General features: G+C 45.3%; 1 protein-coding gene across 1 annotated transcript in view; it reads left to right on the top strand.

Moving 5' to 3' along the window:
• LOC139438060 (matrix-remodeling-associated protein 5-like) overlaps positions 1 to 26498 on the top strand; it is a 30755-nt gene extending 4257 nt beyond the window's left edge. The window contains exons 2-6 of the mRNA XM_071213195.1: positions 4125 to 4254; positions 4473 to 4863; positions 8850 to 13787; positions 16585 to 17485; positions 23410 to 26498. Coding sequence (XP_071069296.1) covers positions 4125 to 4254; positions 4473 to 4863; positions 8850 to 13787; positions 16585 to 17485; positions 23410 to 25318 — 8269 coding nt within the window. The 3' untranslated portion in view covers positions 25319 to 26498. The remainder of the gene's footprint in view (positions 1 to 4124; positions 4255 to 4472; positions 4864 to 8849; positions 13788 to 16584; positions 17486 to 23409) is intronic.
• The last annotated feature ends 859 nt before the right edge of the window (positions 26499 to 27357 follow it).

The raw sequence follows: 27357 nt of genomic DNA, 5'->3' as shown, positions 1-27357 counted from the left end.
TGTAGGCTAGAGAATACAGGTAGAGAAGAGAGTCTGATGCAAAGTGTGAGCAAGCTGAACAGTTTCAAGGAACAGAAAGATAATTCCTAACCCTGAGGCAAACAGCAAAATAAGAGCATCAAACGATCACCTGCCATCGCCATTCTGCTAAAATTACATGGCCAAGCTCAAGGCGATGAGAATCAGTCATTGTAAATAAAAATGGGTATCTTGGAGCATAGATTTCAGCAACAGACTGGACTTAGCCTCATGACTGTAAAACCTAGTGGCAGACTAAAGTGCAATGGGAAATTGACACAGTACCAAAAAATATCCTTACTCTGGGGCCAAAGAGTGATGCAATGAGCTTTCCAGTGAAACGCTGCAAGTCTTTGGTTTGAATTCTCCACTGGGAGGGCTCCGTCCCAAGATGGATGGACACAGCTGCACCTTTTCTATTCTTTTTTTTTTTTAATCACTTAAGTCCTAGTTCAAATATCAGCTCCCCAGAGAATCCAGTAGGTCCATCCGTGCTCTCCATCCTGCCTCTTGTGGTTTTTCCTCACGAAATATACAACTATCTGAAATTATCTTTTCTTATTATTTCTGCTGTGTTCGGCCTTTTTGTTTTTTCTTATTTTTACTAAAAGAACTGTGAGCATGCTGTTTTTGTTGACTGCTGAATCCTCTCTGCCTAGAACTGTGTCTGGCACTGAAAACACACTCCAAGTGTGGTTGTTGACCAATTGATAGAATGACATTTAAATGGATTCCCCAGTACCATGCATCATTTAGTTCAGTTCAGGATACTTAAAACAAACAAACAAAAAACACCACCAAAGTTCTTGTTCCTTCTCTTTGTCTTGAAAATCACTGGAATTAGTTTACAGATATATATATATATTCTGCATGCTATCAAGCCTCTAGACAGCTCATCTATAAGAGGCAGTAGGCAGATGTGGAACTGGGACCCCCACTCCCCATCCAAGTGAGGCCAGCTACACTCTCTCTCCCTTCACTGGACTCTGTATACAAATACTGAGGCAGTCATTGGGCAGAATGCACCTTGTCCCTTCTTTGTCTTTTAAACTTACTCAGGGAGTAGGGAGGTCACTATCACTAATGTCATGAAGGAAGCCTCATAGTGCTAAATTTCTCACGTCTTTGTGACACGATCTTTTGGGAAGTTATCATCCCGAGGTCTTCTGCCACATCGAATACGTCTCTGTTCACATTTGCACCATGATTCCATAAATTTGAACTCATGGAGTGAGTAAAATTCAGTGGCAAGTAGGTATTTATAGCTTTTCCCCTCTCAACTCATGTCTGAACACACAGCCATGTTTTGACATCAGGAGATCTGATTTTATCCTGAGTGATGATGAATGAGATCCAGCGCCTTCTCTGAGTTTCCTCTTCTCTAAAATGTGGATGGTGCTTTTGTGGCTGTGATGGATTGAAGAACTTGTCAGCTCCCACCTTGTTTCCACAGGCCCAAAGTTCGCATGATGTAATGGAAAGAGCATAATCTTGAATATTGGATGCAGTGTCATTCAACTCCTGACTTGCCTGCTATGTAGTCTTGGAAAAGAATCTCAGTTCCTGCTCTGTAAGCTTAGTGGAACATGCCTGTCTCACAGGGTTTAGCTGATAAAGTGCAAAACCTGGTCTGCAAAGGAGCATGTTCAATTCTGGATACTCTCAGGAATTCCAATGCACAATCATAAATTACACAGTTGGTATCAGTTCTTTTTATGGTTTATCTCTCACCACTGTTGAATAGGACAAAGCTCATCTAACAAGAAGAGCAGTAGGCAGTCCATTTAATCCAGAAGAGGGAATCTTATTGCACAAGTAAAAATGCCTAGCAGGACCTATAATTGCCTTATGCAACATTTTCCCCCGTGTGCCATTTTGAATCCATGCAACATTATCTTAATAGGATGGAATGCATTGATTCCATCTGAATTTTCCTTTGCATAAAGTGGTCTTTGTTTTGGTTTCCTAGCTGCTAAAACAAATACCGTACAATGGCCTTTCACTTAACAACAGTGATTTATTGGCTCACAGTATCTGAGGCTACAAGGTTTGCCACATCCAGAGTTGGCATCATCTGGTTGACAGGCAATTATTGGTGTTTTCTGTGGTTTCTCTATCACGTGGCAATGCACAGGGTGACAGCTTTCAATCTTGGGTTTCACTGACTTCTAGCTTCTGGCTGCTCCCCATGGCTTCTCTCTCCATCTGACTTCCGCTCTACTTAGAAAAGACTCTGTTAACCTGGGATCAAAGCCCAAACTGACTCATAGTACCACACCTTAATTAAAGTAACATCTGGAAGAGATCCTATTTACACACCCACAGATCCACACCCACAGATCCAGGAGTTGGGCCCTGAACCTGCTTTTAGTGGAGGGCACTATTCAATCCCCAATAGCTTTCTATAGCAAGGCAATTATTAAAGTAATTGTTTGGGGAATTTAGGGGCATGACTTTGGTTATATTTTCAGTACTCAAGACTTTGTAGCTGAAAGGTGCTTTCTTTCTTTCTTTTTTTTTTTTTTTTGCATTTTTTTGTCTTTATTTTTTTAATATTACATTAAAAAAATATGAGGTCCCATATACCCCCCACCCCCCTCATCCCACTCCTCCCCCCATAGCAACAACCTCCTCTATCATCATTAGACACTCATTGCATTTGGTTAATACATCTCTGAGCACTGCTGCACCTTATGGTCAATGGTCCACATCATAGCCCACACTCGCCCATGTTCCACACAGTGGGCCATGGGAGGACATACAATGTCCGGTAACTGTCCCTGCAGCATCACCCAGGACAACTCCAAGTCCTGAAAACGCCTCCACATCTCGTCTCTTCTTCCCATTCCCCACCCCCAGCAGCCACCATGGCCACTTTCTCCACACCAATGCCACCTTTTCTTCGATTACTAATCACAATAGTTCCAGAATAGAATATCAGTAAGTCCACTCTAATCCATATTCTATTCCTCCATCATGTGGACCTTGGACCACTCCACATCTATATCAAGAGGGGGCTTAGATTCCAGATGGATGCTGGATGCAATCCTCCTGCTTTCAGTTGTAGGCACTCTTGGCTCCATGGTGTGGTGGTTGACCTTCTTCAACTTCATGTTAGCTGAGTGGGGTAAGTCCAATAAACCAGAGTGTAGGAGATGAAGTCTGTTGAGGCTTTCTAAGGCTGACTTGCAGGTAAATAAATACCTGGCTGGTTGTTTCTATTGACTTTGAAATTGGGGTTTGGGATTTAGGTACAAGAGAATTGGCTCTGGCAAGCATCTGCTGCACTTTGCTATCATCTGTTCACCTGCCTCCTCTACAAGTCTATTTTCTTTTATTTGGGTGATAAGGAGAAGCAATAAATAATGTCAGGCTAGATTTGTTATATCTCAGCAGAAACGTCGACCCGGGGTTACAGCTCTCAGTAAGTGTAGGATTTTCCATTCATTGTAAAATCAGTTCTCCAGGGTTTGAGTTTGAAGATTCCCATGTGCCATAACGAGTATAGCAACTAATCAACACAGCAGTATTACCAACGTTTATGCAAAAAAGGAAAGCAAACCCCAGAATGTTTACAAGTGACTTTGGTAATCCCTCGGCTATGGCAACTTGTCTCTGTGAAATAAGATGGCCAATGTTTGCATGCGATGCTCAGCCCACAGCGCTCTCATTCCTTTATGAGCTGCAAGGCTATTTCCACCGCCCTCTGCTCCTTTCTCACTCTTGGCAGCCATGTGCCATTCATGATCCCGTCTTCAGAGAGGCATTCCAACAAGGAGTTAGTTACACCAGCTGCACCTAGAGTCCTAAGTCCTATTTAGTGCCCGAAATAACCTCCCACTGCATTAGCGTATTCCATGTCAAAATTCCCAAAGAATATTCCTTAATACATTGAAGATGAATAAAAATGTATCATTTTCCTCTTTCCCGGAGAAGCAAACAAGGGCACAAGGAGGTGGACATTCTTTGGGAATATCCCAATACGACCTCAGAATTACCACTTTGCCTACTTGCTCTTGGCAGGCTGGGGCATCTTTCCCATGTGGGATTGAACAATTCATCATTTCTTCCTCTCACTCTGTGACTCTCTCTGATTGTTTTTAAAGGTTTAATAGTATACAGGCCCTCTCGGAAACCTCGTTTGTAGGACTGACTAAATTGGAGCTTCTCATGATTCACGGCAACAACATCCCAAGCATCCCCGACGGGGCTTTACGAGACCTAAGTTCTCTCCAGGTAAACTTCAGGCATTTACAAGCATCCCTAATTGCTTTATTTCCCTACAGTCAGTAAGAAAGAATGGAAACTTTCTGATGATAAAAAAAAAAATGTCTACTTTTCTACATAAAACACAAGCTTAAGGCCATCATTTTCCTGCGCTTTGTGCTGGCTTCTGATCTGGACTGGGATATTTAAAACTGTGAACACTTCATTCTTTTTCCTTGTCTTTGTAGGTTTTCAAGTTCAGTTACAATAAGTTGAGAGTGATAACAGGCCAAACCTTCCAGGGACTCTCCAACTTATTGAGGTTGCACATTGACCACAACAAAATTGAGTTTATCCACCCTCAAGCTTTCAACGGCTTAACATCCCTAAGGCTACTCCATTTAGAAGGAAACTTGCTTCAACAGCTGCACCCCAGCACCTTCTCCACGTTCACATTCCTGGACTTCTTCAGACTCTCTACCATCCGTCACCTCTATTTAGCTGAGAACATGATCAGAACTCTTCCTAATGGGATGCTTCAGAACATGCCCCTTCTAGAAAATCTTTTCCTGCACGGGAATCCATGGGCCTGTGACTGTGAGATAAAATGGCTTCTTGAATGGGATGCAAAGTCCAGAGGTAAGAAGACATGCGAGCAAACTCCCAGCTGCACACTCTCACTTCCCTTTGAGTAGTTACTCCAGTGCTGCTGTGTTGCTTAATTCATGCTCTCCTGGATGAAATCTGATGTAAGGCAGGAAACTGAGGTGTTAACATGTATACACACCATAATTCAAATGTATGCATTCCTTAGTAAAACTGTAAGATATGATCATTTATTGGTTATATATAGTTGTCAGTAGTTGTCAGAGCATGCATGGATACTTGGACTGTGATGTTCAGTCATTGGCTACGGCTAGATGTGGGAAGGGTCTGCATATCCATGTCTTATTAGTCAGCCAAAGGGGTGCTGATGCAAAGTACCAGAACTCTGTTGGCTTTTATAAGGGATATTTATTTAGGGTAGAAGTTTACAGTCACAAGGCCCTAAAGAGTCCAACTCAAGGTACCGTAAGAGGTACTTCCTCACCCAGAGTCATTGGCCACGTGTTGGCACAAGATGGCAGGTGATGTCTGCAAGGGTTCAGCCTTCCTTCTTCCACTTAAGGCTCCAAGGTCCCAGCCTCTTCCAGTATCAGTTGTAGGTTGGTATAAGTCTCGTCTTTCTCCCAAGGCTCTTTTCTCTCTGTGCTTAGCTGCTCAGTCCTCTGGTCTCTGCAGCTGCAAACTAACAGGTGAATGGCTCTTCTCACTTCCTGGGGCTGCAGGATCCTGTCTAGTGAACTGTGTCTCTTTCTCTGTTTTTCTTCTCCATGCATTTACTTCCTGGGGCTCTGGCATCGAAACTCCAACTCTTTCCTCTGCCATGTTGTTTTCTTTCAATGTCCTACTGACGCGGCTCAAGCAAAAGTGAAACCTCTGAATCTCATACAATCTAATATGCCCAGAGAAACAGGCAAGTTCACAAACATAACCCAATATCTATTTTTGGAATTCATAAATAATACCAAACTGCTACAATGTATTATGAGGAAGTATTATGGGATGCTTGGAGAAGAGAAGCTGGGAAAGTGGGTAATGAGATTATTCTTTTATAAATGAGGAAGAATGTTCTGTGTTCATCAAGTTGCAAGGAAGTGGATTTTTAATTCAAAATTGGATAGATTTTTTCCCCTTCTGTATTAGTCAGTTTTCAAAAGATAAAGAACCAATAGGAATAGATTTATTTTCAGGAATTGGCTCATGCAACTGTGGGACCTGGTAAGTCTGAAGTATGTAGAGCAGGCCGGCAGACTGGAAATTCAAACAGGAGTTGATGTTGTGTAGTCTTGAGTTCAGAATCGAAAAAAACTGAGCCTGGATTTTTGTGCTGCTGTCTTGAGGCAGAATCTCTTTTTCTCCAGGAAACCTTGTCTTTTGCTCAGAAGGCCTCCAACTGATTGGATAAGGCCCATCCACATTATCGAGAGGCATCTCCTTTACTTCAAGTGCACAGATTGTGGATGTGAATCACATCTACAAAAGACCTTCTTAGCAACACCCAAATGTGTGTTTGACCAAACAGCTGGGCACCATAGCCTGGCCAAGTTGACACAAGAAACTAATCATTACACTTTCTTTCATCCTCATCCCCAGACCCTATCTCATAATTCACCACCATCGTGTATCATATCCTGGGTTCTGTTTGCTCATCTCTGTTCTCAGTGTCAGTGGTCTTCTCCAAGACTCCTTTTGTCTTCTCTTTGGGAGGACAGTGGGCAATTCCAAGCAGGACCCCCACAGCTTTGCTTGCCTTACTTCAGTTCACCTTCTACAGAGCAGCAGCCAGAGCTATCTTTCACCCAGCAGTGCCACACCCCTGCACAAATCCTTCACAAGTCTCCCATTGCTCTTATACAAAGGGCACCCTCCTTCTCAGAAGCTCCTACACAATACTTCCTCTACCTCCTCCAGCCCCACTCCCAGTCCTTCTGCTACTCCTTTTTACCCAGGTCCAGTCACACAACTTTCCTTCCTGTTCTTTGCACCTTCAAACTAGTTTCTGAGTCAAGGCTATTGGATTTTCTTACCTTCCTGTGGGGAAATCTTTTCTGCTGATGGTATAAGGGGCCAACTTCTTTTCATCATTCAGATCCTCACTGAAACAATGAAAAATAGCCTCCACTGAGATGCCACCACTTCCCCAGGATTCTCTTTACCTTCTTCCGCCTATCCCCACCAAGACACTTTCCATCACATCCACCTTCTCTCACAATTTAATCTGAGCGTCTTTAGTTGCTAGGAGAATTTCCTCCATGGGTTGATTCAAGGACTCATGTACTTCCACCCTGTTTTAGCCTGTTAGACTGCTGAAAGCAATATAACAGAAGTGGGTTAGCTTTTACAATGGGGTCTTATCGACATGCAAGGTTAGAGTTCTGAGGCTGAGAAAAATGTCCAAATCAAGGCATCATCAGGTGATGCTTTCTCCCCAAAGACTACCTGTTGGTGATCCTGAGCGCCTCTGCCACATGGCAACACACATGGTGGCAGGTACTAGCCTCTCCTTTCTCTGGGATTCCTTGCCTTTTAGCTCCCTGCTTCTGTGGCTTTCTCTTCCTTCATCTGAATTCCATTCTTTTATTGAGGACTCTAGTAAGAGGATTCAGACCCACTCTGGGCCCTGTTTTTACTGAAGTAACCTAATCAAAGTCCCTTAACCAAAGTAACCTTATCAAAAGGTCCCACCTAAAATAGATCCACACCCACAGGAAAGGATTAACTTTAAGAACATGGCTTTCTGGGTTCCACTGAGCATCAAACCATCACACACCCTGTTGCTCCACCTTATATCATGGCATCAGTGTTGCTTATTTCAGCCAATGGATGGGGAAAGATAGAGTCTTAACATTGCCTGTGTTCCTTATAAAGTCTTTATTTTAAATTGTCCTTCTTAACAGTCTTAACCAGAAAATACACATCACCTCCACTCATGTTCCATCAGCAGAAGGTAGTCTTAGGACCCACCCTTGGGTGCAAGGGCAGTGAAAAATGCAAATAGCCAGTCCCCAGCTGCAATGCTACACTTACAAAAGTGGAACCATGACCCAACCTTTGTGGGGCAGTGTATCCATAGCCGGGAGACATGAGTGTATGTGTGTGTGTATATATTTGCATGTGTCTGTGTATAAGTGCATGCACATGTGCATCCATTTTTGTGTGTCGGTTGCATTTTGAGATGGTTACTCTGAAAGTCACGAAGAAAACCAAGAGTGTGTTTAAGGGGGAGAGCAAAAGTAAACATGATGAAACTTGTAAAGAAACTCTAAGTCAAAGATGGTGATAGTTTGTTGTGTCTACATTGGGAAAGAAAAGAAGTGGATGAATTCCAAGAAGATTGTCAATGAGGATTCCACATTTTCCCTCTTCCTCAACTGGAGAGATTGTGGCATCCTTTACTGAAATTAAAAACAGTGTGAGAAGTCTAAGTATGGTGCAGGGAGAGAACATAATTTGGGTTTGTAGAAGTCAGTTTTAGGGGCTGTTGTGTCATGCAAATAGAGATGTCAAGGGGCAAGTGGGTGTGGAATGCAATGTGTTTGGACTGGAAAGGCACATATGGGAGTCATCATTGGCTAAAAGATGATAATTGAAACCACAGATGTGGGTGAGACCATCCAGGATGAGGCAGAGAAGGAAGGAGAAGGTCTTAAGACCAAGTCAGGGAGTTCCCCATCATTAAAGAGTTAAGCAGATGAGGAAGAGGAACCAGTGGAAGAGACTAGCATTAGCCAGAGAGAAAGGAGAAAATTCAAGAGGGTTTGATATCTAATTGTGTCGTGTGTGCAAGACAAGTCTTTATTTTAAATACAAATCTTAACCAAACATTAGTACTTACTAATCATTCTTGAGTACTTCTGAAACACCGATCTGTTAGCAGGCACTGTGCAAGAACTCTGATTATGGAAATATGCTTGGGTCAGAAAGATGCAAACAAAAGCTTTATCATGTGGTCATGTGATGGTGTGCACGGCATATCATTCTTTGGTTCATGAACTTATTGTGTGTTTGCTTATTTGCTTTAGGGATTCTGAAGTGCAAAAAGGACAAGGCTTATGAAGGTGGGCAGCTGTGTGCTATGTGTTCCAGCCCCAAGAAGTTGCTTGGACAAGAGATTCACAAGCTGAAAGACATTGCCTGTGTGAAGCCCTTCATAAGGTCTCCTCTGAGACACAACACAAGTGGGATTAGTGAGGAGGAGCAAGACCCAGAAGAAGAGGGTGATACCGAGCTCACCCTGGAGGGCTTCCAATCCCCCCCTTGGAACATCTCTTTGAACATGACCGACGAGCATGGGAACACTGTAAACTTGGTCTGTGACATCAAGAAGCCCATGGATGTTTACAAAGTTCACCTGAACCAAACAGATCCTCAGGAGATTGACATAAATGCAACAGTCGCCTTGGACTTTGAGTGTCCAATGACTAGGGAAAACTATGAAAAGCTGTGGAAGTTGATAGCATATTATAGTGAAGTCCCAGTGACACTGCACCGAGAACTCATGCTTAGCAAAGACCCCAGAGCTAGCTACCAGTACAGGCAATATCTGGATGAAGATGCCCTTTACTACACAGGCGTCAGAGCCCATATCATCGCACACCCAGAATGGATCATGCAACCGTCCATCGACATCCAATTGAACCGGCGCCAGAGTATGGCAAAAAAAGTCCTGCTCTCTTATTACACACGGTATTCTCAAACAGTGTCTACCAAAGATATGAGGCGAGCTCGGAGCAGAAGCTGGGTAATGATTGAGCCGAGTGAAGCTGTACAAAAGGCTCAGACTGTCCTGGAAGGGGGACACTGCCAGCTGAGCTGCAATGTGAAGGCTTCCCAGAGTCCAGCCATCCTCTGGCTGCTTCCAGATGGTTCTGTTTTGAAAGCACCAGTGGATGAGAAAAACAGCAGGTTCTCCATCCTTAGTGGTGGCCAACTGAGGATCAACCCAGTGGAGCATGGCGACTCGGGTTTGTACCAGTGTGTTGCCCAGGTGAAGGATGAAATGGATCGAATGGTGTACAGGATCCTTGTGCAGACACCTGTCACTCAGCAACCTGATAGACACGTGGTGGTGATTGACAAGAACCCTGGTGAGACAATGTTGCTGCCTTGCACTGCATTGGCAGTACCAGAAGCCCAGCTTAGCTGGATTCTTCCAAATAAAAGGCTAATTAATGATTTGACCAATGCATCACGTGCATACATGTTTGAAAATGGAACACTTTACATCCCCAAGGTCCAAGTCAGTGACAGTGGTTACTATAGATGTGTGGCTGTCAATCAACAAGGGACAGACCATTTTACTGTGGGGGTCACAGTGAAGAAGAAAACATCCAGCAGGTCATCAAAAAGAGGCAGGCACCCAGAGGCAAAGGCTTTCTCTAGACTAAGAGGAGATGTCGTGGAGGATGAGGGGGGCTCAGGCATAGAAGATGAATATAACACTTTGAGGAAAGCTCCACATCCAAAGGACCAAGAAGTGCTGATTAAAACAAAGGACAATGTCAGCTTCGGAGGTAAAAAGCACAAGAAGGGTCGAAGAAAATTGAAACTCTGGAAGAACTCCGAGAAAGAACCAGAGACTAACATTGCAGAAGGTCGCAGAGTGTTTGAGTCCAGAAGAAGGATAAACATGACAAACAAGCAGATAAATCCACAGCACTGGGCAGATATTTTAGCCAGAGTACGGGGGAGAAGTCCCCCAAAGGGCACAGAACTACCTGAGGTCCTAGAAACCACGACTCCTTCATCTGTGAGTTTAGAAGCTACACCCCTTTTGCCTGCAGTTCCTCCACCCTCAGTGCCTCCTGCACAGGTAGCAGCCAGTGCAGAAGAATCCTCAGCAGACGTGTCTCTATTCAGTGAGGAAGAGCAGGCTTTGAGTACTGGTTCCTCAACGAAGATCACACAAGAACAGGGCCATAACAGAGCGAGTTTTGCTGCACCCAAAGTAACAAGTGAGCAACTGGATGAAGTTATTGATCATGAGTTTTCTGAGATAACTGAGGCTACAACTCCCACAGGAGCTGATCTGAAGTGGGCTGCAGACACAACTGTGACATCTTTGCCTTATGAGTCTTCTCCTATGCTACAGACCCTGGACATGCCTTATGAGGAGCCCACCAATGAAGAGATAGCAGCACAGGGACTGTCTAGAGTAGTAGATGTTGAATCTGTGTCATGGCTACCATCAAAAGAGGGCGAACCTCCATTAGATGACTTGCCTTTGGTTGAGTCTGAGATACAACCAGGTGAGGATAAAATGAAAGAGCTGACCTCTACACACTTCACCCCACACTCCACAGTGTGGGCTGCAGAGCTTGAAACATCTGAGTCAGTTGAAGGTCCCATGTTAGGGGAGCCAGATGTTCCAGCCCAAACACATCTACAGGGACAAACAGACCATACCCAACCTATGAAAGGGGGGTTGAGCACTGAAGGCAACCCTTCAATTAAAAAGGGCATGGAGGAGAACTCTCAGATATCATGGGAAAGAGATACTCTGGAGAGGGATCTCATAAGCCCCAGAAGTCCTGAGAATGAGGGGGCAAGCATTGAAGCTGGTACCCTCACAGCCTCTACCCTGGGAGTGCTGACCAGCTTTGCTTCATATAAACAGCTTGAGGAAACCACACAGGGCACGCCATCAAACAAGGATACTTCCACTGTAGCAGCAAGGATGATGCCAACCCAAAAGACCACCTCACTACCTGCTCTGACCATTCACCCTTCACGAAGGAGGCCCAATGGCAGGAGAAGATTAAGACCCCACAGATTTCGCCAACAACATAAACAAACTATACCAGCTACTTTGGCCCCAACGGAGACTTTTTCTACTCAACCAGCTCAAGCACCTGAACTGAAGACGCCAAACAAAGTGGAGAGTTTACTTGTTCCTACATCATGGGTTGATAACACCATTGATATCCCAACACGATTGGACATGGGGAAGCTTGCAGAACCAGGATCCAGAGGAAACTCACGAAGGAAACACTTGAAGAAGTCAAGCAAACATCGGCATACCACTTCCACAGGGAAATCAAGAGCTGCTGTGTCCAAGCCCACCATCTCCCCAGAAAATAAGCATAAAAAGATTATTACTCCCAGTTCAGAAACTCTACTTTCACCTGGAACTGTTCTTCTGAAAACTTTGGACCCACTTGAGAGAACTAGAATAGAAGATGATGTGACAACTACCACAAAAATGCATTTATCTCAATATAACATCCAAGAGACAATTGCAGTCACACAGAAACCTGTACCAGATGGAAAAGAGATTGAGAAGGATAATGGTGTCACAAATGCCAATGCCTATAAAACTAGCACTTTAGTCCCTGGTGAGTCAGTTATTGATATTGTATCACATCCTGTGGAAGACTTTAAGGAAGAAGCCCTTTCTTTAGAGTTTCCAGTCACTCTGAGCAGGAATCCTCCAAGGACAGCTTCACCTGGCAGGCTGCCAACAGGTGAATCTGCTACCAGTTCTTGGGAAACCACAGAAACCACAGATCCACCCTTTTTGAAAGAGTTGGAGAATCTGCATTTTCCTTCTGAGTTTTCACCTTCCATTGCAATCTCTACGCTATCTCAACAGGAAGAGGTTGCTGCCTCTGCTACTCTCTCAAACGTAAAAGTAGAATCTTCTTCAAGTCAGGTAGTAACCACCACCAGTCATCAGTATCAATATAAAACCACCTTTGCTACTACCCATTCTAAAATCAAACCACAGAATCATGTCTCTACTTCTGCCCCACTGGAGCAAACATCATCCCCATTCTCATCCACGACTCTTGCATCTTTGGCACAAACCTCCACAAAACCTACACCACTTCCTTCCAGCAAATCTCATACAGAGCCCAACGAAAACATTTCATTTATTTACATGAGAATCCCAGAAACCAAACCACCCTCAATGAAAAATGAGAGAACTGGGCATATATGGAAGCCAAGTGAGTTATTCACCCCCTCTTCCAGCCAGAACAAAATTGATGTATCTCAAAAGCAGGAGTTACAAAGAGAGACATTTGATAGTAAGACCCAAAACAGTCTACCACAAGACCTGGGTACACATCATCAGGATGTTGGGGCACAAGTGTTTCACCAGCCGGCTTCAGTTCCTGCCAAAGCTATCCCCCCGATGGGGCCAGCTATACCATTGCCTGTGGCCACACAAAGTTCCTTTGGTTATTTTGCGACTTCCCAGCCACCTCATCACTTGACCAACAAACTAGAAATAACTACGTATCCTTCAAGAGTTTTGCCAGAGAACAAGCACTCTGTGACTCCAAAATTAACCACTACCATGTCTCCTGTTTCATTACACAGACCCAAACCCAGCATGCCTAGTAAATTTGGTGACCAAGGAGCTGACAGATTCAATGCCAGAGTGTTTGGAAATAACAACATTCCCGATCAAAGAAGTCCAGTTGGAAAGCCACCAAGTTCAAGAATTCCTCAGTATTCCAATGGCAGAGTCCCTTTACTCTTTAACAGGACCTTTGCATTCCCACAGTTAGGAGTCACGCTGAAGCCACAGACACCCACAACTCCTGTGTCAGTGACAGGAGAGAGAAAAGTTAATCCGGGTCCCTATAATAGAATACATTCCCAAAGCATCATCCACGTGGACTTTGGACCACCAGCTCCTCCATTACCTCAGCCTCCCAAGGCCAACACACTACCCTCAACTCATCTACAGAATATTCCCCCCATCTATTCCACCCGCAGCTCCATCCCTTTTGTGACATCTGCTGGCCAGTCTTCCAGAAACTACCAGACCAATTCAAAGCTCATAACAATTGGAGGACCCCCTGCATCCAAATTCTGGATATTTGGGGAAAAGCCCCAAATTATCACCAAATCCCCACAGGTTGTATCTGTCACTGCAGAGACAGACGTGGCCTTTCCATGTGAGGCAACTGGGAAACCCAAGCCTTTCATTACCTGGACAAAGGTTTCCACAGGTAGGGTATTTAATCATCTGCATTTTAACCAGGGCTACTATAGGGTAGGGTTGCTCAAGTCTGGTACTCTAGGCAGAATTTAGAAATTTTGGGGGTGGGAAAAGGTGTTGGAGACATTAGATCTAGGCCTATTTTCTTTACAGACATGTAGAGTAAGGAACTAGGAGGGAAGCGAGATTTTAATGGAGTCATGGAAACTGAGCATAGATCCTTTGGATAAAGAGTAACATAAAATTTAGAATATTCCATAGGGAGTTCCATGTTTTCTCCAAGATGAGCCTAATACAAAAGCCACCCATTGTAAGGATGGTGTGAGGATGAAGAGTAGTCTGATCATTTCCCTTATCCTTCTACTGACTTGCCAAGGCAAACCAAACTGGTCTAAGCCAGGTAGTTGGACTTTAATTTGAACCTAAAGATGTGATCTATACATTGAATTCCAAGATGCCCAAAGAGCACTTACTACATAAATTAACCAACTGCTTTGTCTGAAAGACAAAGCAATTTCTAGGTAATGCCAGGGAGTAAAAGCTGGTATTTTTAATTCATGAAAGCTTCCCGCCCTACCTTGTTTCCCTTTCTTTCTTTCTCAACATGGCTGCATCCTTCAGCCTTGGTCTCCTATCTGATGATTTTTTGCTTTGGTTTAGTCTCCATGTGGATAATATAGGAGTGATTTATGCTGACAGCACTTGGGAAAGCTGTACGTTCTTCACTCAATTTTATCTCACAAATGATCCAAGTGTGCCAAAGGTTAGCAGAAACTCTGTTCCTGAGGCTATCATCTACTTCTTTGATCAGCTCGCTTTGCAAACCTGTATGCTTTCAAAATTATTTATTAACAGATTTTGCCTAAAGTAGGAAGAGGAGGATCATTAGGTTTTTCATTTTAAAAGGATTATATCTTTGCAGGAACTCATTCCCAAGAAATCCCATTTGTGCTAATTCTTAGGGTCTTACACATCCCCTGCTATTTCAAAGGAATGCACCTCACCAGGACCCGTCAGGGACAAATGTCTTGGTAGATTCTTCTTGAACATCTCCAGGAGTCAGCTTCTACTACTGGCTGTTCCTTTGTGTGCCAGCTCTAGCTTTTAGGAAGTTTCTTCTCATTTGTGCCCCAGGGACACTCTCACATCCACCCATTGCTTATAGTTTGGTAGCATGGAGCTATATGATGCCTCTATTTTATGGAGCCTTAGTTGATCATTCATAACGCTAACTGCCCCAGCCTAACAGCTTGAGACTTCTCCACTCTTCCAAAGCAAATGAAAGGGATAACCCATTTTGCAATCTCTGCATCATAAACTGCCTCCTCTAGGAGGTGGGTTTCCTTCAGTGAGAAGCAGCAGGTGTCTGAGCCCTTCTGTCTCCTGTCACGTGCTAGTTCAGCTTACATTCAAAGCAGGTCTTGTTTGTTGCTTTGTGTGTGACCAGCAGGCTGGTAAGACCCCCTACACACCCTACCTGACTTTGGAAGGGGGAACATCTGCTGAAATAACCAGAGAAGCAACCCTATTTTAGCAGGGATTCCATACTAGACTCTCCCACCCATGGTGGAGGTGAACAAGCAGTATCTTGACCAGAGGCATGAGCCAGCTGGGAAGTTGAGGAGTGGCCAGAGCTTCCAGGGTCCATCCTAAAGCAGGACTCTTGATCTCAGAGAAAATTTTTAGCAAATGAAGCAAAAGCATTGGAGAGGACAAAAACGATGGCCCAGAAAGCATTGAAGAGAAGGGAGAACTCAAAGTTTGGAGATGCCAGGGTTCCCTCAAATGTGCCAGAGACCTAGGTGTGGGATGGGGGAAACATGGGGGAGGGGAGAACAGGAATAAACATGCCCTCCAGCTCTTGGGTGGAATGTCACAGGCTGTCTGGAAGCATGAGTTTGGACTCCACTCAAGAAGGCTGGGGAGAGAAGCAACAGACAAAACTGTCTTCCTGAGAACTTTTTAAAAAAAATCATGTATCAAGCTTTGCATACTTCTTTTTTAAAGGTTTATTTATTTATTTATTTCTCTCCCCTTCCCCCCCACCCCGGTTGTCTGTTCTATGTGTCTATTTGCTGCATCCTCTTTGTCCGCTTCTGTTGTTGTTAGCGGCAGGGGAATCTGTTTCCCTTTGCTGCGTCATCTTGTTGTGTCATTTTCTCCGTGTGGGTGGCGCCATTCTTAGGCAGGGTGCATTTTCTTTGGCGCTGGGCGGCTCTCCTTATGGGGCGCACTCCTTGCGCGTGGGGCTCCCCTACACAGGGGACACCCCTGCGTGGCACGGCACTCCCAGCGCACATCAGCACTGCGCATGGGCCAGCTCCACATGGGTCAAGGAGGCCCGGGGTTTGAACCACGGACCTCCCATGTGGTAGACAGACGCCCTAATCACTGGGCCAAGTCCGCTTCCCACCCTGAGAACTTAGGAGGCTGTTTGGGTGGGAAAGGACTATGGTGCAGGCTGGGGCTTCTGTGGAGTTAGCCCAAGGGCCTCCAGAGGACAGAGGCCATCAGGGGCTGAGTGGACGGTGGCTGCGTCATCTCCAGTAAACAAAGCCACCTTGCCATCCTTCCAGCTTCTCTACCAAACCCATGACAGCTGCCCTTTGCTTGACAGTGGCATATTTCCTATGCCAAAAACTAGTGAAAACTACAAGAGGGGTGAAACAGACCTTTCCACATTTTGGTTTTTGTTATTTTGTACATCAAGAAGGGAATTCAGCTAATCAATCAAGAAGACACATCTGGTCATTAATGGAGAGGCGCCATTTATGTGGAATCTAATTCTCTTCACTTTTTATCCCCAGGGGCCCTCATGACGCCTAATACGAAGATCCAGCGTTTTGAAGTTCTGAAGAACGGGACCTTCCTCATCCGAAATGTCCAGGTCCAAGACCGAGGGCAGTACCTGTGCACGGCCAAGAATTTGCATGGAGTGGACCAGACCGCAGTCCTGTTATCAGTGACGGTGCAGCAGCCCCAAATCCTCACTTCCCATTATCAGGATGTCACCGTTTACCTGGGAGACACCATCGCCATGGAGTGTCTGGCCAAGGGCACCCCAGTCCCCCAGATTTCCTGGATTTTCCCAGACAGGACGGTGTGGCAGGACGTGTCCCCCGTGGAGGGCCGGGTCACACTACACCCAAACCGAACCCTGTCCATCAAGGACGCGTCCTTTTCCGACAGAGGTGTGTACAAGTGCGTGGCGAGCAATGCAGCGGGCGCGGACAGCCTGGCCATCCGCCTGCACGTGGCTGCGCTGCCTCCGGTCATCCAGCAGGAGCGGCGGGAGAACATCTCGCTGCCTCCTGGGCTCAGCATCCACATCCACTGCAGCGCCAAAGCCGCGCCCCTGCCAAGTATCCGCTGGGTGCTCTGGGATGGCACCCACATCCTGCCCTCACAGTTCCTCCGCGGGAATCTGTTCGTCTTCCCCAACGGCACGCTCTACATCCGCAACCTCGCGCCGAAGGACAGTGGCCGCTACGAGTGCGTGGCCGCCAACCTGGTGGGCTCGGCCCGCAGGACCGTGCAACTGACCGTGCAGCGCGCAGCTGCCAATGCGCGCATCACCGGCACCTCCCCACGGCGCACAGACGTCAGGTACGGCGGGCTCCTGCGCCTGGACTGCAGTGCGGCTGGGGACCCTTGGCCACGCATCCTCTGGAGGCTGCCCTCCAAGCGCATGATGGACGCGCTTTTCAGGTACCCTAGACCCAACCCTGACCTGACCCTAACCCTAACCCTAACCTAACCCTAACCCTCCAAGCACATGATGGACCCGCTTTTCAGGTATCCTAGACCTGACCCTGACCCTAACCCTAACACTGACCCTGACTCTGAACCTGACCCTATTCCTAAACCTAACCCTAACACTGACCCCAACCCTAAACCTAACACTGACCCTGACCCTGAAACTAAACCCAACCCTCCAAGCACATGATAGACGCGCTTTTCAGGTACCCTAGACCCGACCTGGACCCTAACCCTAACCCTAACACTGACCCTCCAAGCGCATGATGGACACACTTTTCAGGTACCCTAGACCCAACCCTGACCCTGACCCTAACCCTAACACTAACCCTGACTGTGACTCTGACTCTGTTCCTAACCCTAACCCTAACACTGACCCTGACCCTAAACCTAACCCTGACCCTGACCCTAACATTAAACCTGACCCTGACTCTGACCCTAACCCTGACCCTAAACCTAACCCTGACCCTGATCCTAAACCCAACCCTCCAAGTGCATGATGGACATGCTCTTCAGGTACCCTAATCTTGACCCAGACCCTGACTGTGACCCTGACCCTGATCCTAACCCTGACATTGACCCTGACCCTAACCCTAACACTGACCCTGACTCTGAAACTGACCCTGTTCCTAAACCTAACCCTAACACTGACCCTGACCCTAAACCTAACCCTGACCCTGACCCTAACATTAAACCTGACCCTGACTCTGACCCTAACCCTGATCCTAAACCTAACCCTGACCCTGACCCTAAACCCAACCCTCCAAGTGCATGATGGACATGCTCTTCAGGTACCCTAATCTTGACCCAGACCCTGACTGTGACCCTGACCCTGATCCTAACCCTAAACCTAACCCTGACATTGACCCTGACCCTAACCCTAACACTGACCCTGACCCTAAACCTAACCCTGACCCTGACCCTAAACCCAACCCTCCAAGTGCATGATGGACACGCTCTTCGGGTATCCTAAACCTGACCCAGACCCTGACAGTGACCCTGACCCTGACCCTAACCCTAAACCTAACCCTGACACTGACTCTGACCCTAAACTTAACCCTTACACTGACCCTAGCCCTAACCCTAATCCTCCAAGCACATGATGGATGTCTCTTCAGGTACCTAAACCTGACCCTGACCCTAAACCTATCTCTAACCCTGACCCTGACCCTAAACCTAACCCTGACACTGACCCTGACTCTGACCCTCCCCTGACCCTAACCCTGACTTTGACTCTCACATTGACCCTGAAACCAGTCCCAAACCTGGCCTTGACCCTAAACTAACCCTAACATTAAACCTGACCCTGATTCTGACCCTAACCCTGATCCTAAACCTAACCCTGACCCTGACCCTGATCCTAAACCCAACCCTCCAAGTGCATGATGGACATGCTCTTCAGGTACCCTAATCTTGACCCAGACCCTGACTGTGACCCTAACCCTGATCCTAACCCTACCTAACCCTGACACTGACCTTGACCCTAAACCTAACCCTTACACTGACCCTAACCCTAACCCTAATCCTCCAAACACATGATGGATGTCTCCTCAGGTACCTAAACCTGACCCTGACCCTAAACCTATCCCTAACCCTGACCCTGACCCTAAACCTAACCCTGACACTGACCCTGACTCTGACCCTCCCCCAACCCTGATCCTAACCCTGACTTTGACTCTCACATTGACCCTGAAACCAGTCCTAAACCTGGCCTTGACCCTAAACCTCACCCTGACACTGACCTTGACTCTGAACCTGACCCTCACCTTAACCCTAACCCTAATGCTCACCCTAACCCTGACTCTGACCTTAAACCTGACTCTAACACTGACCCTGACCCTGAACCTAACCCCAAACCTGACTCTCCCCCCCTGAATCTGACCCTAAACCTAACCCTGACCCTAACCCTAACTTTGACTCTCACCCTGACCCTAACTCTTAACCTGACCCTGACCCTGACATTGACCCTGAACCTGACCCTAATCCCAACACGTCTCTACTCCTGACCCTAGCCCTAACCCTAACTCTAACCCTAGCCTTATCCTTCAGGTGGACCAGTTTATTAGATGTCCCCATTTACCTGGGAGACCTAGCAGTTGTTCTAGTAACACAAATCAGGTGACATTCAATCCTAGGTAGACTTTGTTTTATCCTTTCTCCTTTGATCTCAGACATAGTTCTAGAAATGCCATTGGAATTACATGATGTTTACTAAATAGTTAGAGGTTAGAAAATCAAGGATCCTCAAATGCCACCATAATAATCTGTGTGTCATAGCGATTTTCAATCTGGATCCTTTTGAAGTCAGAATCTCCCACACCTTTTCAGAACATGACGTCCAGATGACTAAAGGACACACCAATATGATAAAAATGTCACATCCATTCTGAAGACATATAATTATTTCCCGTGCTAGTTCCCATTTAACTGGAAATCTTTCATAAATGTTAACTCAGAGGGCTCTGGGTTTAGGGCTAACTTTTTGTCATTTCAAGTGTAGCCCCCACCCCCACGTTGGGAAAAACAAACAAACTTGATCACTCCTCTGTGTGTGCCAGATGGTGAATTTTTCTTCACACAGTAAAAATCTTATGTTTGTAAACTGAGATCCAGAACAAATTCTGTGCCCCCTCCCTCTCCTCTCCCCCAAAAGATAAGAAACCAAATAACTTGTTTTAATAATGATATTTCAACATTTATCCTAAAATGATAATGTTAGATGAAACAGTTTAGGTTACCTTCTGTGTCCCTTATCAAATTTCTATACAATGCATAGAACTTTCGGACCTTATTCAAAAATTGCATTTGCATTAGAATGAAAGTGTGAAAACAATGCCAAGGTGTTATTATAGCACCAGGATAAATTATAAAAATGCATTTTGCTTATGAAAAAAAGTCAATTCTAATCAAGTCCTTCTGTGCCCACATAGAAGGGTCTTTGTGCCCCCCCCGCCCCGCCCCCTGCCCAAGAAGACACTTGGTAAATTCAGAGCCAATTTTGCTTGTCACAAATGGTGAAGAGGCTACTTCTGGCATCTAATGGGTGGAGGCCAGGGCAGCTGCTAAGCATCGTACCATGTACAGAATATTTCCTCCCATCATCAAAGAATTGTCCAGCCCCAATGTCAATAGTCCTGAGGTATGGGAAATGGACTTGGCCCAGTGGTTAGGGCATCCGTCTACTACATGGGAGGTCTGTGGTTCAAACCCCGGGCCTCCTTGTCCCGTGTGGAGCTGGCCCGTGCGCAGTGCTGATGTGCACAAGGAGTGCCCTGCCAAGCAGGGGTGTCCCCCGTGTAGGGGAGCCCCACGCGCAAGGAGTGCGCCCCGTAAGGAGAGCTGTCCAGTGCAAAAGAAAGTGCAGCCTGCCCAGGAATGGCGCCGCCCACACTTCCCGTGCCGCTGATGACAGCAGAAGCGGACAAAGAAACAAGACACAGCAAATAGACACAGAGAACAGACAACCGGGGGAGGGGGGGAATTAAATAAATAAATAAATCTTAAAAAAAAAAAAAGTCCTTAGGTAGACTATTATCTACATGGTTTCATGCATTTATTCAGTTACTCAAAAATGTTTCATAAGCACCTACTGAGGGATGTAGGCACAGCTCTAGCTGCTGGGATATGGCAGTAAAAATGAAGAAGAAGGGTCCATGATGAATGGTTAAGTATGTGGAGACATAGATATAGATTTTACCAGGGGGGATTCTTCCTCCCAGTAGACACAGGGCAATGTCTGGAGACAATTTTAGTTGTCATAACTGGGGGAAGAGTGCTAGTGGCATCTACTGAGTGGAGGCCAGAGATGCTGGCCAACATCTTACACTGGACAGGATGGAATCCACCACAGAGAACCACATTCTGTCCCAAATATCAGGAGTGTCCAGGTAACGAAACTCTGGACTAGACCCAGAAGATCCAACACTTCCTTAATAAGTGCTTCAAAAACTAGAGGAAGGAGACAATGATTGAGAAAATGTAGTCAATGGATGTCATCTTGCTGTGGGTGAGAAACCCTGGCTTAGTGGTGTGTCTTCAGCATCCATGACCCTGGACCTCAGAGAGGGATGTGTCTCCACTCTTGAAACAAGCCTCCCAGAACCTTTATGATGCAGACAAACAGCCAAGGTGTTTCCCAAGCATGCATTTGCACTTTAAATACCTAGATTATGTCTACAGGACCTTGATTAATCAATCCAGAATACCTCATGCTCAAATTACCCCTAAGATCTCCCTCATCAGCAGGCCTGCTGCCATTTTGAGAACTGTTTCCCATAGACATTGGCTTGGCTGATAGGGTGCTGAATGCACCAGAGGAAAAGAATGTGCTTCCATGGTGGATTTTAGCCATCACATTAGCATCTCCACATAAATCATAAATGCTTCCATTACGAGCTCCGTCGCTTCATTCTTACTAAATCAGGACCAACTAAATGATTAACAAAGTATAATTAAAGAACTCATGTAAGTTTTATAAAAAGTGGGCTCTTCTTTCCAGTCCACATTGAGGCTATTTATAAAGACACAAATTTTGGAGCTCTGCTTTCTGAAACCTCATCCCAAGAGATATCCAGGCATGTATGCTTTTCAGAGCTGCTCAATTGTTTCTCATTACATGGACGTTTAAGAATCACTGCTGCAGAAGTTTCACAATGTTTACAGACACATGCTATTATAGTAAATGTTGAATTGAAAACCCAAGGCACATTAAAATTTCTTTGCCTGCTCTACAAGTATCTAATTCTCTAGCGAGTTATTTTGTCCCAACTCTCATGCATGGCCAACAAAAGAGTTTGTTTTGTCCCTATTAGGTGTTGCTTTTGTGAAAATATTGTGTTAAATCATAGGTAAGCTTTCACCCCCTTGGATCTACAACAACACAGTTTTAGAAATGCCATCCAAATAACATAGTGTTTAGGAAATATTTGGGGATTAAAAATCAAGGCTCATCAAATGCCACCACTAATTTGTGTGTGATAGAAATTTTCAATCTGGACAGTTCTGAAGTTAGAACTTTTCAAATCTTTTCACAATGTAACCCAAAACATTAACTGCACATGACTCTAGGACACAGCAGTATTTATAAAAATGTCACCTATCTCCTGAAGATCTTCCTTTCATTCTCTCCGTGTTGTTCCTTTAACTGAAAACTTCTCAAAAAATTAACTCAGAGGGCCCTGGACTGAGGTTTGACTTCTATCATTTTGAGTGGGGAATGGAAAGCCAGTTTTGGGGTTTTAGCTGATAAGCGTCTTTTAGCTTGAGTTAGATTTTAGGAAAGAAACCTCCATACCAATGATGCCAACTTCTGAGAAAGTCAATTTTAGCACTGAAAATCTGGGCATAAGCTTCAATAGTCCAGCTAATACTATAGCTGCTTTGATGCCTTTTGCCTTATAATGGGATACAGCATCATTAAAAATTTGTCATGAATAAAAATGCTATTTAAATTAATTTTATACAAAAAGAACATAAACGCTTCATGAGATTAACTCAGATTCATTCTCTCCATGACCGTGGTATTTTACCTGATTTTACCGTTATACAAAAAGTTGAATGTACACTGTCACATCAAATGATCAGTGTACTCACTCTCTTACAACCAGTGCTGACATCTCTGATTGCATTTCAACTCCTTAATTCCACAGCTAGACCCAGCCAAAAGTTGGACTCCACCAGAGAGTTCTTATTTGTGGTAAATCATTTTAGCGTTTGGGCACGATTCCCTTCAGGCTGAAAAATCCATTTGACATTCAGCAGTAGCAGTAGCGCCTGCTGGTACTTCTCAGAGCCACATGTTTTCATTTTGTTCCAGGGACCTGCAGCCAGAGTGCTTGCGAGACTGACATCTTATTCCTTTTATTTTTCTCCATTAGCTTTGATCCCAGAATCAAGGTGTTCGCCAATGGGACCCTGGTGGTGTGGTCGGTCACAGACAAAGATGCGGGGGATTATCTGTGTGTTGCCCGGAATAAAATTGGGGATGACTATGTCGTACTGAAGGTGAATGTGGTGATGAAACCAGCCAAGATTGAACACAAGGAGGAGAATGACCACAGAGTCTTCTACGGGGGTGACCTGAAAGTGGACTGCGTGGCTTCGGGACTGCCCAACCCTGAAATCTCCTGGAGCCTCCCAGATGGAAGTCTGGTCAACCCCTTCATGCAGTCAGATGACAGTGGTGGGCGCACCAAACGGTATGTGGTTTTCAACAATGGCACGCTCTACTTTAATGAAGTGGGAATGAGAGAAGAAGGGGACTATACCTGCTTTGCTGAAAACCAGGTTGGGAAAGACGAAATGAGAGTACGTGTGAAGGTAGTGACAGAGCCGACGGCCATCCGGAACAAGACGTACTCTGTTGTCCAAGTCCCCTATGGAGACGTGGTCACTGTGGCATGTGAGGCCAAAGGGGAGCCCAGACCAAGGGTCACTTGGCTTTCTCCAACCAACAGGCTGATCCCCACCTCCTCTGACAAGTACCAAGTCTACCAGGATGGTACGCTCCTGATTCAAAAGGCTCAGAGGTCTGACAGTGGCAACTACACCTGTGTGGTCAAAAACAGCGCAGGGGAGGACAGAAAAATTGTCTGGATCCATGTCAACATCCAGGCACCCACGATCAATGGGCACCCCAATGCTATCACCACGGTGCAGGAGATAGCTGCCGGAGGAAGTCGGAAACTCATTGACTGCAGAGCAGAAGGCATCCCAATGCCAAGGGTGTTATGGGCTTTTCCAGAAGGCGTGGTTCTCCCAGCCCCCTACTATGGAAATCGGATTACTGTCCATCGTAATGGCACGCTGGACATCAGGAACCTGAAAAAGAGTGACTCGGTACAGCTGGTGTGCATTGGGCGTAATGAAGGAGGTGAAGCCAGGCTGATTGTCCAACTCACTGTCTTGGATCCGGTGGAGAAACCTGTCTTCCATGACCCAGTCAGTGAAAAGATCACCGCCATGGCAGGTCATACCATCAATCTCAACTGCTCAGCCTCGGGGTCCCCGGCTCCCACCCTATCGTGGATTCTTCCCAATGGCACGGAGCTCCAGAGTGGTAAGCAGCTCCAGAGATTCTACCATAAGAAAGACGGTATGCTGCACATCAGCAGCCTGTCCTCTGCAGATGCAGGGGCTTACCGGTGCGTGGCCCGCAACTCCGCCGGCTACTCGGACAGGCTGGTGTCTCTGAAGGTCGGGCTGAAGCCTGAGATGAGCAACAAGTATAATAACTTGGTGAGCATCATCAACGGTGAGACGTTGCAGCTCCATTGTGTCATTCCAGGTGGTCAGCAGGCACGTTTCTCTTGGACGCTCCCCAATGGTATGGTTTTGGAGAGTTCCCGGGCTGTCGGACGCTTTTCCCTTTTGGACAACGGTACCCTCATCGTGCGTGAGGCTTCGGTGTTTGACAGGGGGACCTACACGTGCAAACTGGAGACAGATTATGGTCCTTCTGTAACAAGTATCCCTGTAATCGTGATAGCGTACCCTCCACGCATCACGAGCGAGCCAATGCCAGTTGTTTACACTAGGTCCGGAACCACGGTGAAAATGAACTGCATGGTGATGGGCATTCCTAAACCGGACATAACGTGGGAGCTGCCCGACAGATCACATTTGACCACAGGAGCTCAGGCGCGACTCTATGGAAACAAATTCCTGCACCCGCAGGGATCATTAACCATTCAGCATGTCTCGCTGAGAGACGCCGGCTTCTACAAGTGCACAGCAAAAAACATCCTGGGCAGTGACTCAAAAACAACATACATTCACGTCTTCTGAAATGCCTGCTGGAGAATGTGAACTCCAGAGTCACTGCTTAGGAAGAGAGAACAAAGTGTCATTTGTAAGGAAAGCCAGGACTGGGAATCAAGAGCTCTAAACTGATTTGTCAAGGGTCACGGAGAGCCCCATGGGTGGGTTTCAAGTTACACTTGAACTTGACCTTTGTTTCTTGACACAAAAGGAAGTGCTTGAGACATAATAGCAAGGGGTCTGCTCTCTGGGAACTTCTTTACATGTTTACAGGATGTAATATGCTCTCATCTGGCATTTCACGGTACCTAAGACTCAAAACTGCAAATTCTCTTTAAAAGTGCTACTCCACTGCCTTGTTGAGTATTATCAGGGCATTTAAGAAGCATTCACAGAAAATGTATAATTGAGATTAAAAGTGCCTTGCAACCACATGGCAGTTGCTTCACCTAGTTAACTCGCTGCTGTTTTAATACACTAGAATGCCCTAGAATGAGTACTAATCTTTCAGTTATTCCCTCTGTCACTTCAGAACTCCAGTTTATCACAGAAGGGTTTAGAACCAGAGTGGTCAATTTTTTAAAATGCAATGCACAGTTTCCTACATCATGCCCACCCCATTAAATGAAAGAACTTTTCACCCTAGAACTCACTTTTTTATATACTGTTATATATATATATATATATTTTTTTCTTCCTAATCAGACTATGAGACTGGAAAGGGTAAGACATACTCTCTGTCTCATTAAAAATAATAAATTATTGGTCTTTACAAGACTTGGATACATTACAGCAGACATGGAAATACTTTTTTAAAAATTTCCTCCCCACCAACTTCTAATTTAGTAACCACTATTATATTACCTTTCCCAAAAGCAGGGGAGGCTGAGATGATGGATTTGCTTGTGTATAAAGTTTATTTTGGAAGCTGTGGTAAGGGTGGAGGACAGGAAGAGAAGCAGAAAACTGAAGCTTGACCATGCAAGAATGGAAGCCAGAACCTCCTGGATCAGTCTGCAATCTTTCTCTGCAGCATCCAACCTGGTCATCTGGTCTACTCCAGTCCTCTGTGGCAGCCCCCTTCCCCTGCCAAAGTTCACTCTCTTGTCATAGATGGTAGGAGACCAGTTATTTCTAGGATGGCTTTACTGTATTTTTAAGGTCAATAGACTGTACATTTGATAATAAAATAATATTTTCCAAATAACATAGCAGTGATGACAAGGATTTTTAAAGTGCAAAAGAAATTCCAATGAATCTGGGTTTAATTCAGGGTGCTTGAAAAATTGCTTTTCTTCACATTTCAATGATTCCATTATCTACAATTTTTAAAAATAGTTAAAGAAATTGAGTCAAAGGCAGTAGTTCTAAGTGGCTACTTATAATTAATAGGAAGGAAGTGTCTGCATCTTAGTCTAAGTATGGTGACAATTTCATTATTAAGCAAGAAAATTGAAAAATTGAAAAGCATGGCCACAGGAAATCCTTTAGGAAATTTTCATTGGCAAAGAGACATTTGAGAGTGCATGTACTAGCTTTCTTCAATGCAAAACTGCCATTCTTTTACTTCCCCTGAGAGGAAGACAAAAAGCAAAGTTAAGATAAATATTTGGGAAGAACACGATTGCCAGCTTTACAGTAAATACAGGAACGGTCATGAAAGAATGCAGTCTCACTGAAACAAAAAGAATGCTTGCTTTTTCTCAACTCTGTGGGAAGCACAGAGTCTCTGTCATTCATTAATCCATGTGTTTGCTTAACAATGTCTGCACAGCCCTTGCTATGTTTTGGGCACCAGGAGAGGTCCTTGGAGTACAAAGATATATTGAAAACAGGTCCTGCTTGGGGAGCTCTAGCTCAGCACACAAGACCTTAGCTGGACCAGGGTTTCTCAACCAAGGCACTATTGTCATTTGGTGCTGGATGGTTCTTTGTAGTTGGCGGCTGTCTTGGGCATTACATTAATGGGATTGTGAGTAGCATCCCTGGACTTCACCCACTAGATAACAGCATCTCCTCCTCCAGGTGTGACAACAAAAAAAAAATGTGTTCGGGCATCATCACAT

The sequence above is a fragment of the Dasypus novemcinctus genome, chromosome X (assembly GCF_030445035.2).
Source record: "Dasypus novemcinctus isolate mDasNov1 chromosome X, mDasNov1.1.hap2, whole genome shotgun sequence".
In the NCBI taxonomy this organism is placed as follows: domain Eukaryota; kingdom Metazoa; phylum Chordata; class Mammalia; order Cingulata; family Dasypodidae; genus Dasypus; species Dasypus novemcinctus.
Note: the sequence above shows the minus strand (reverse complement) of the source record. Positions and strands in the feature narration are given on the sequence as shown.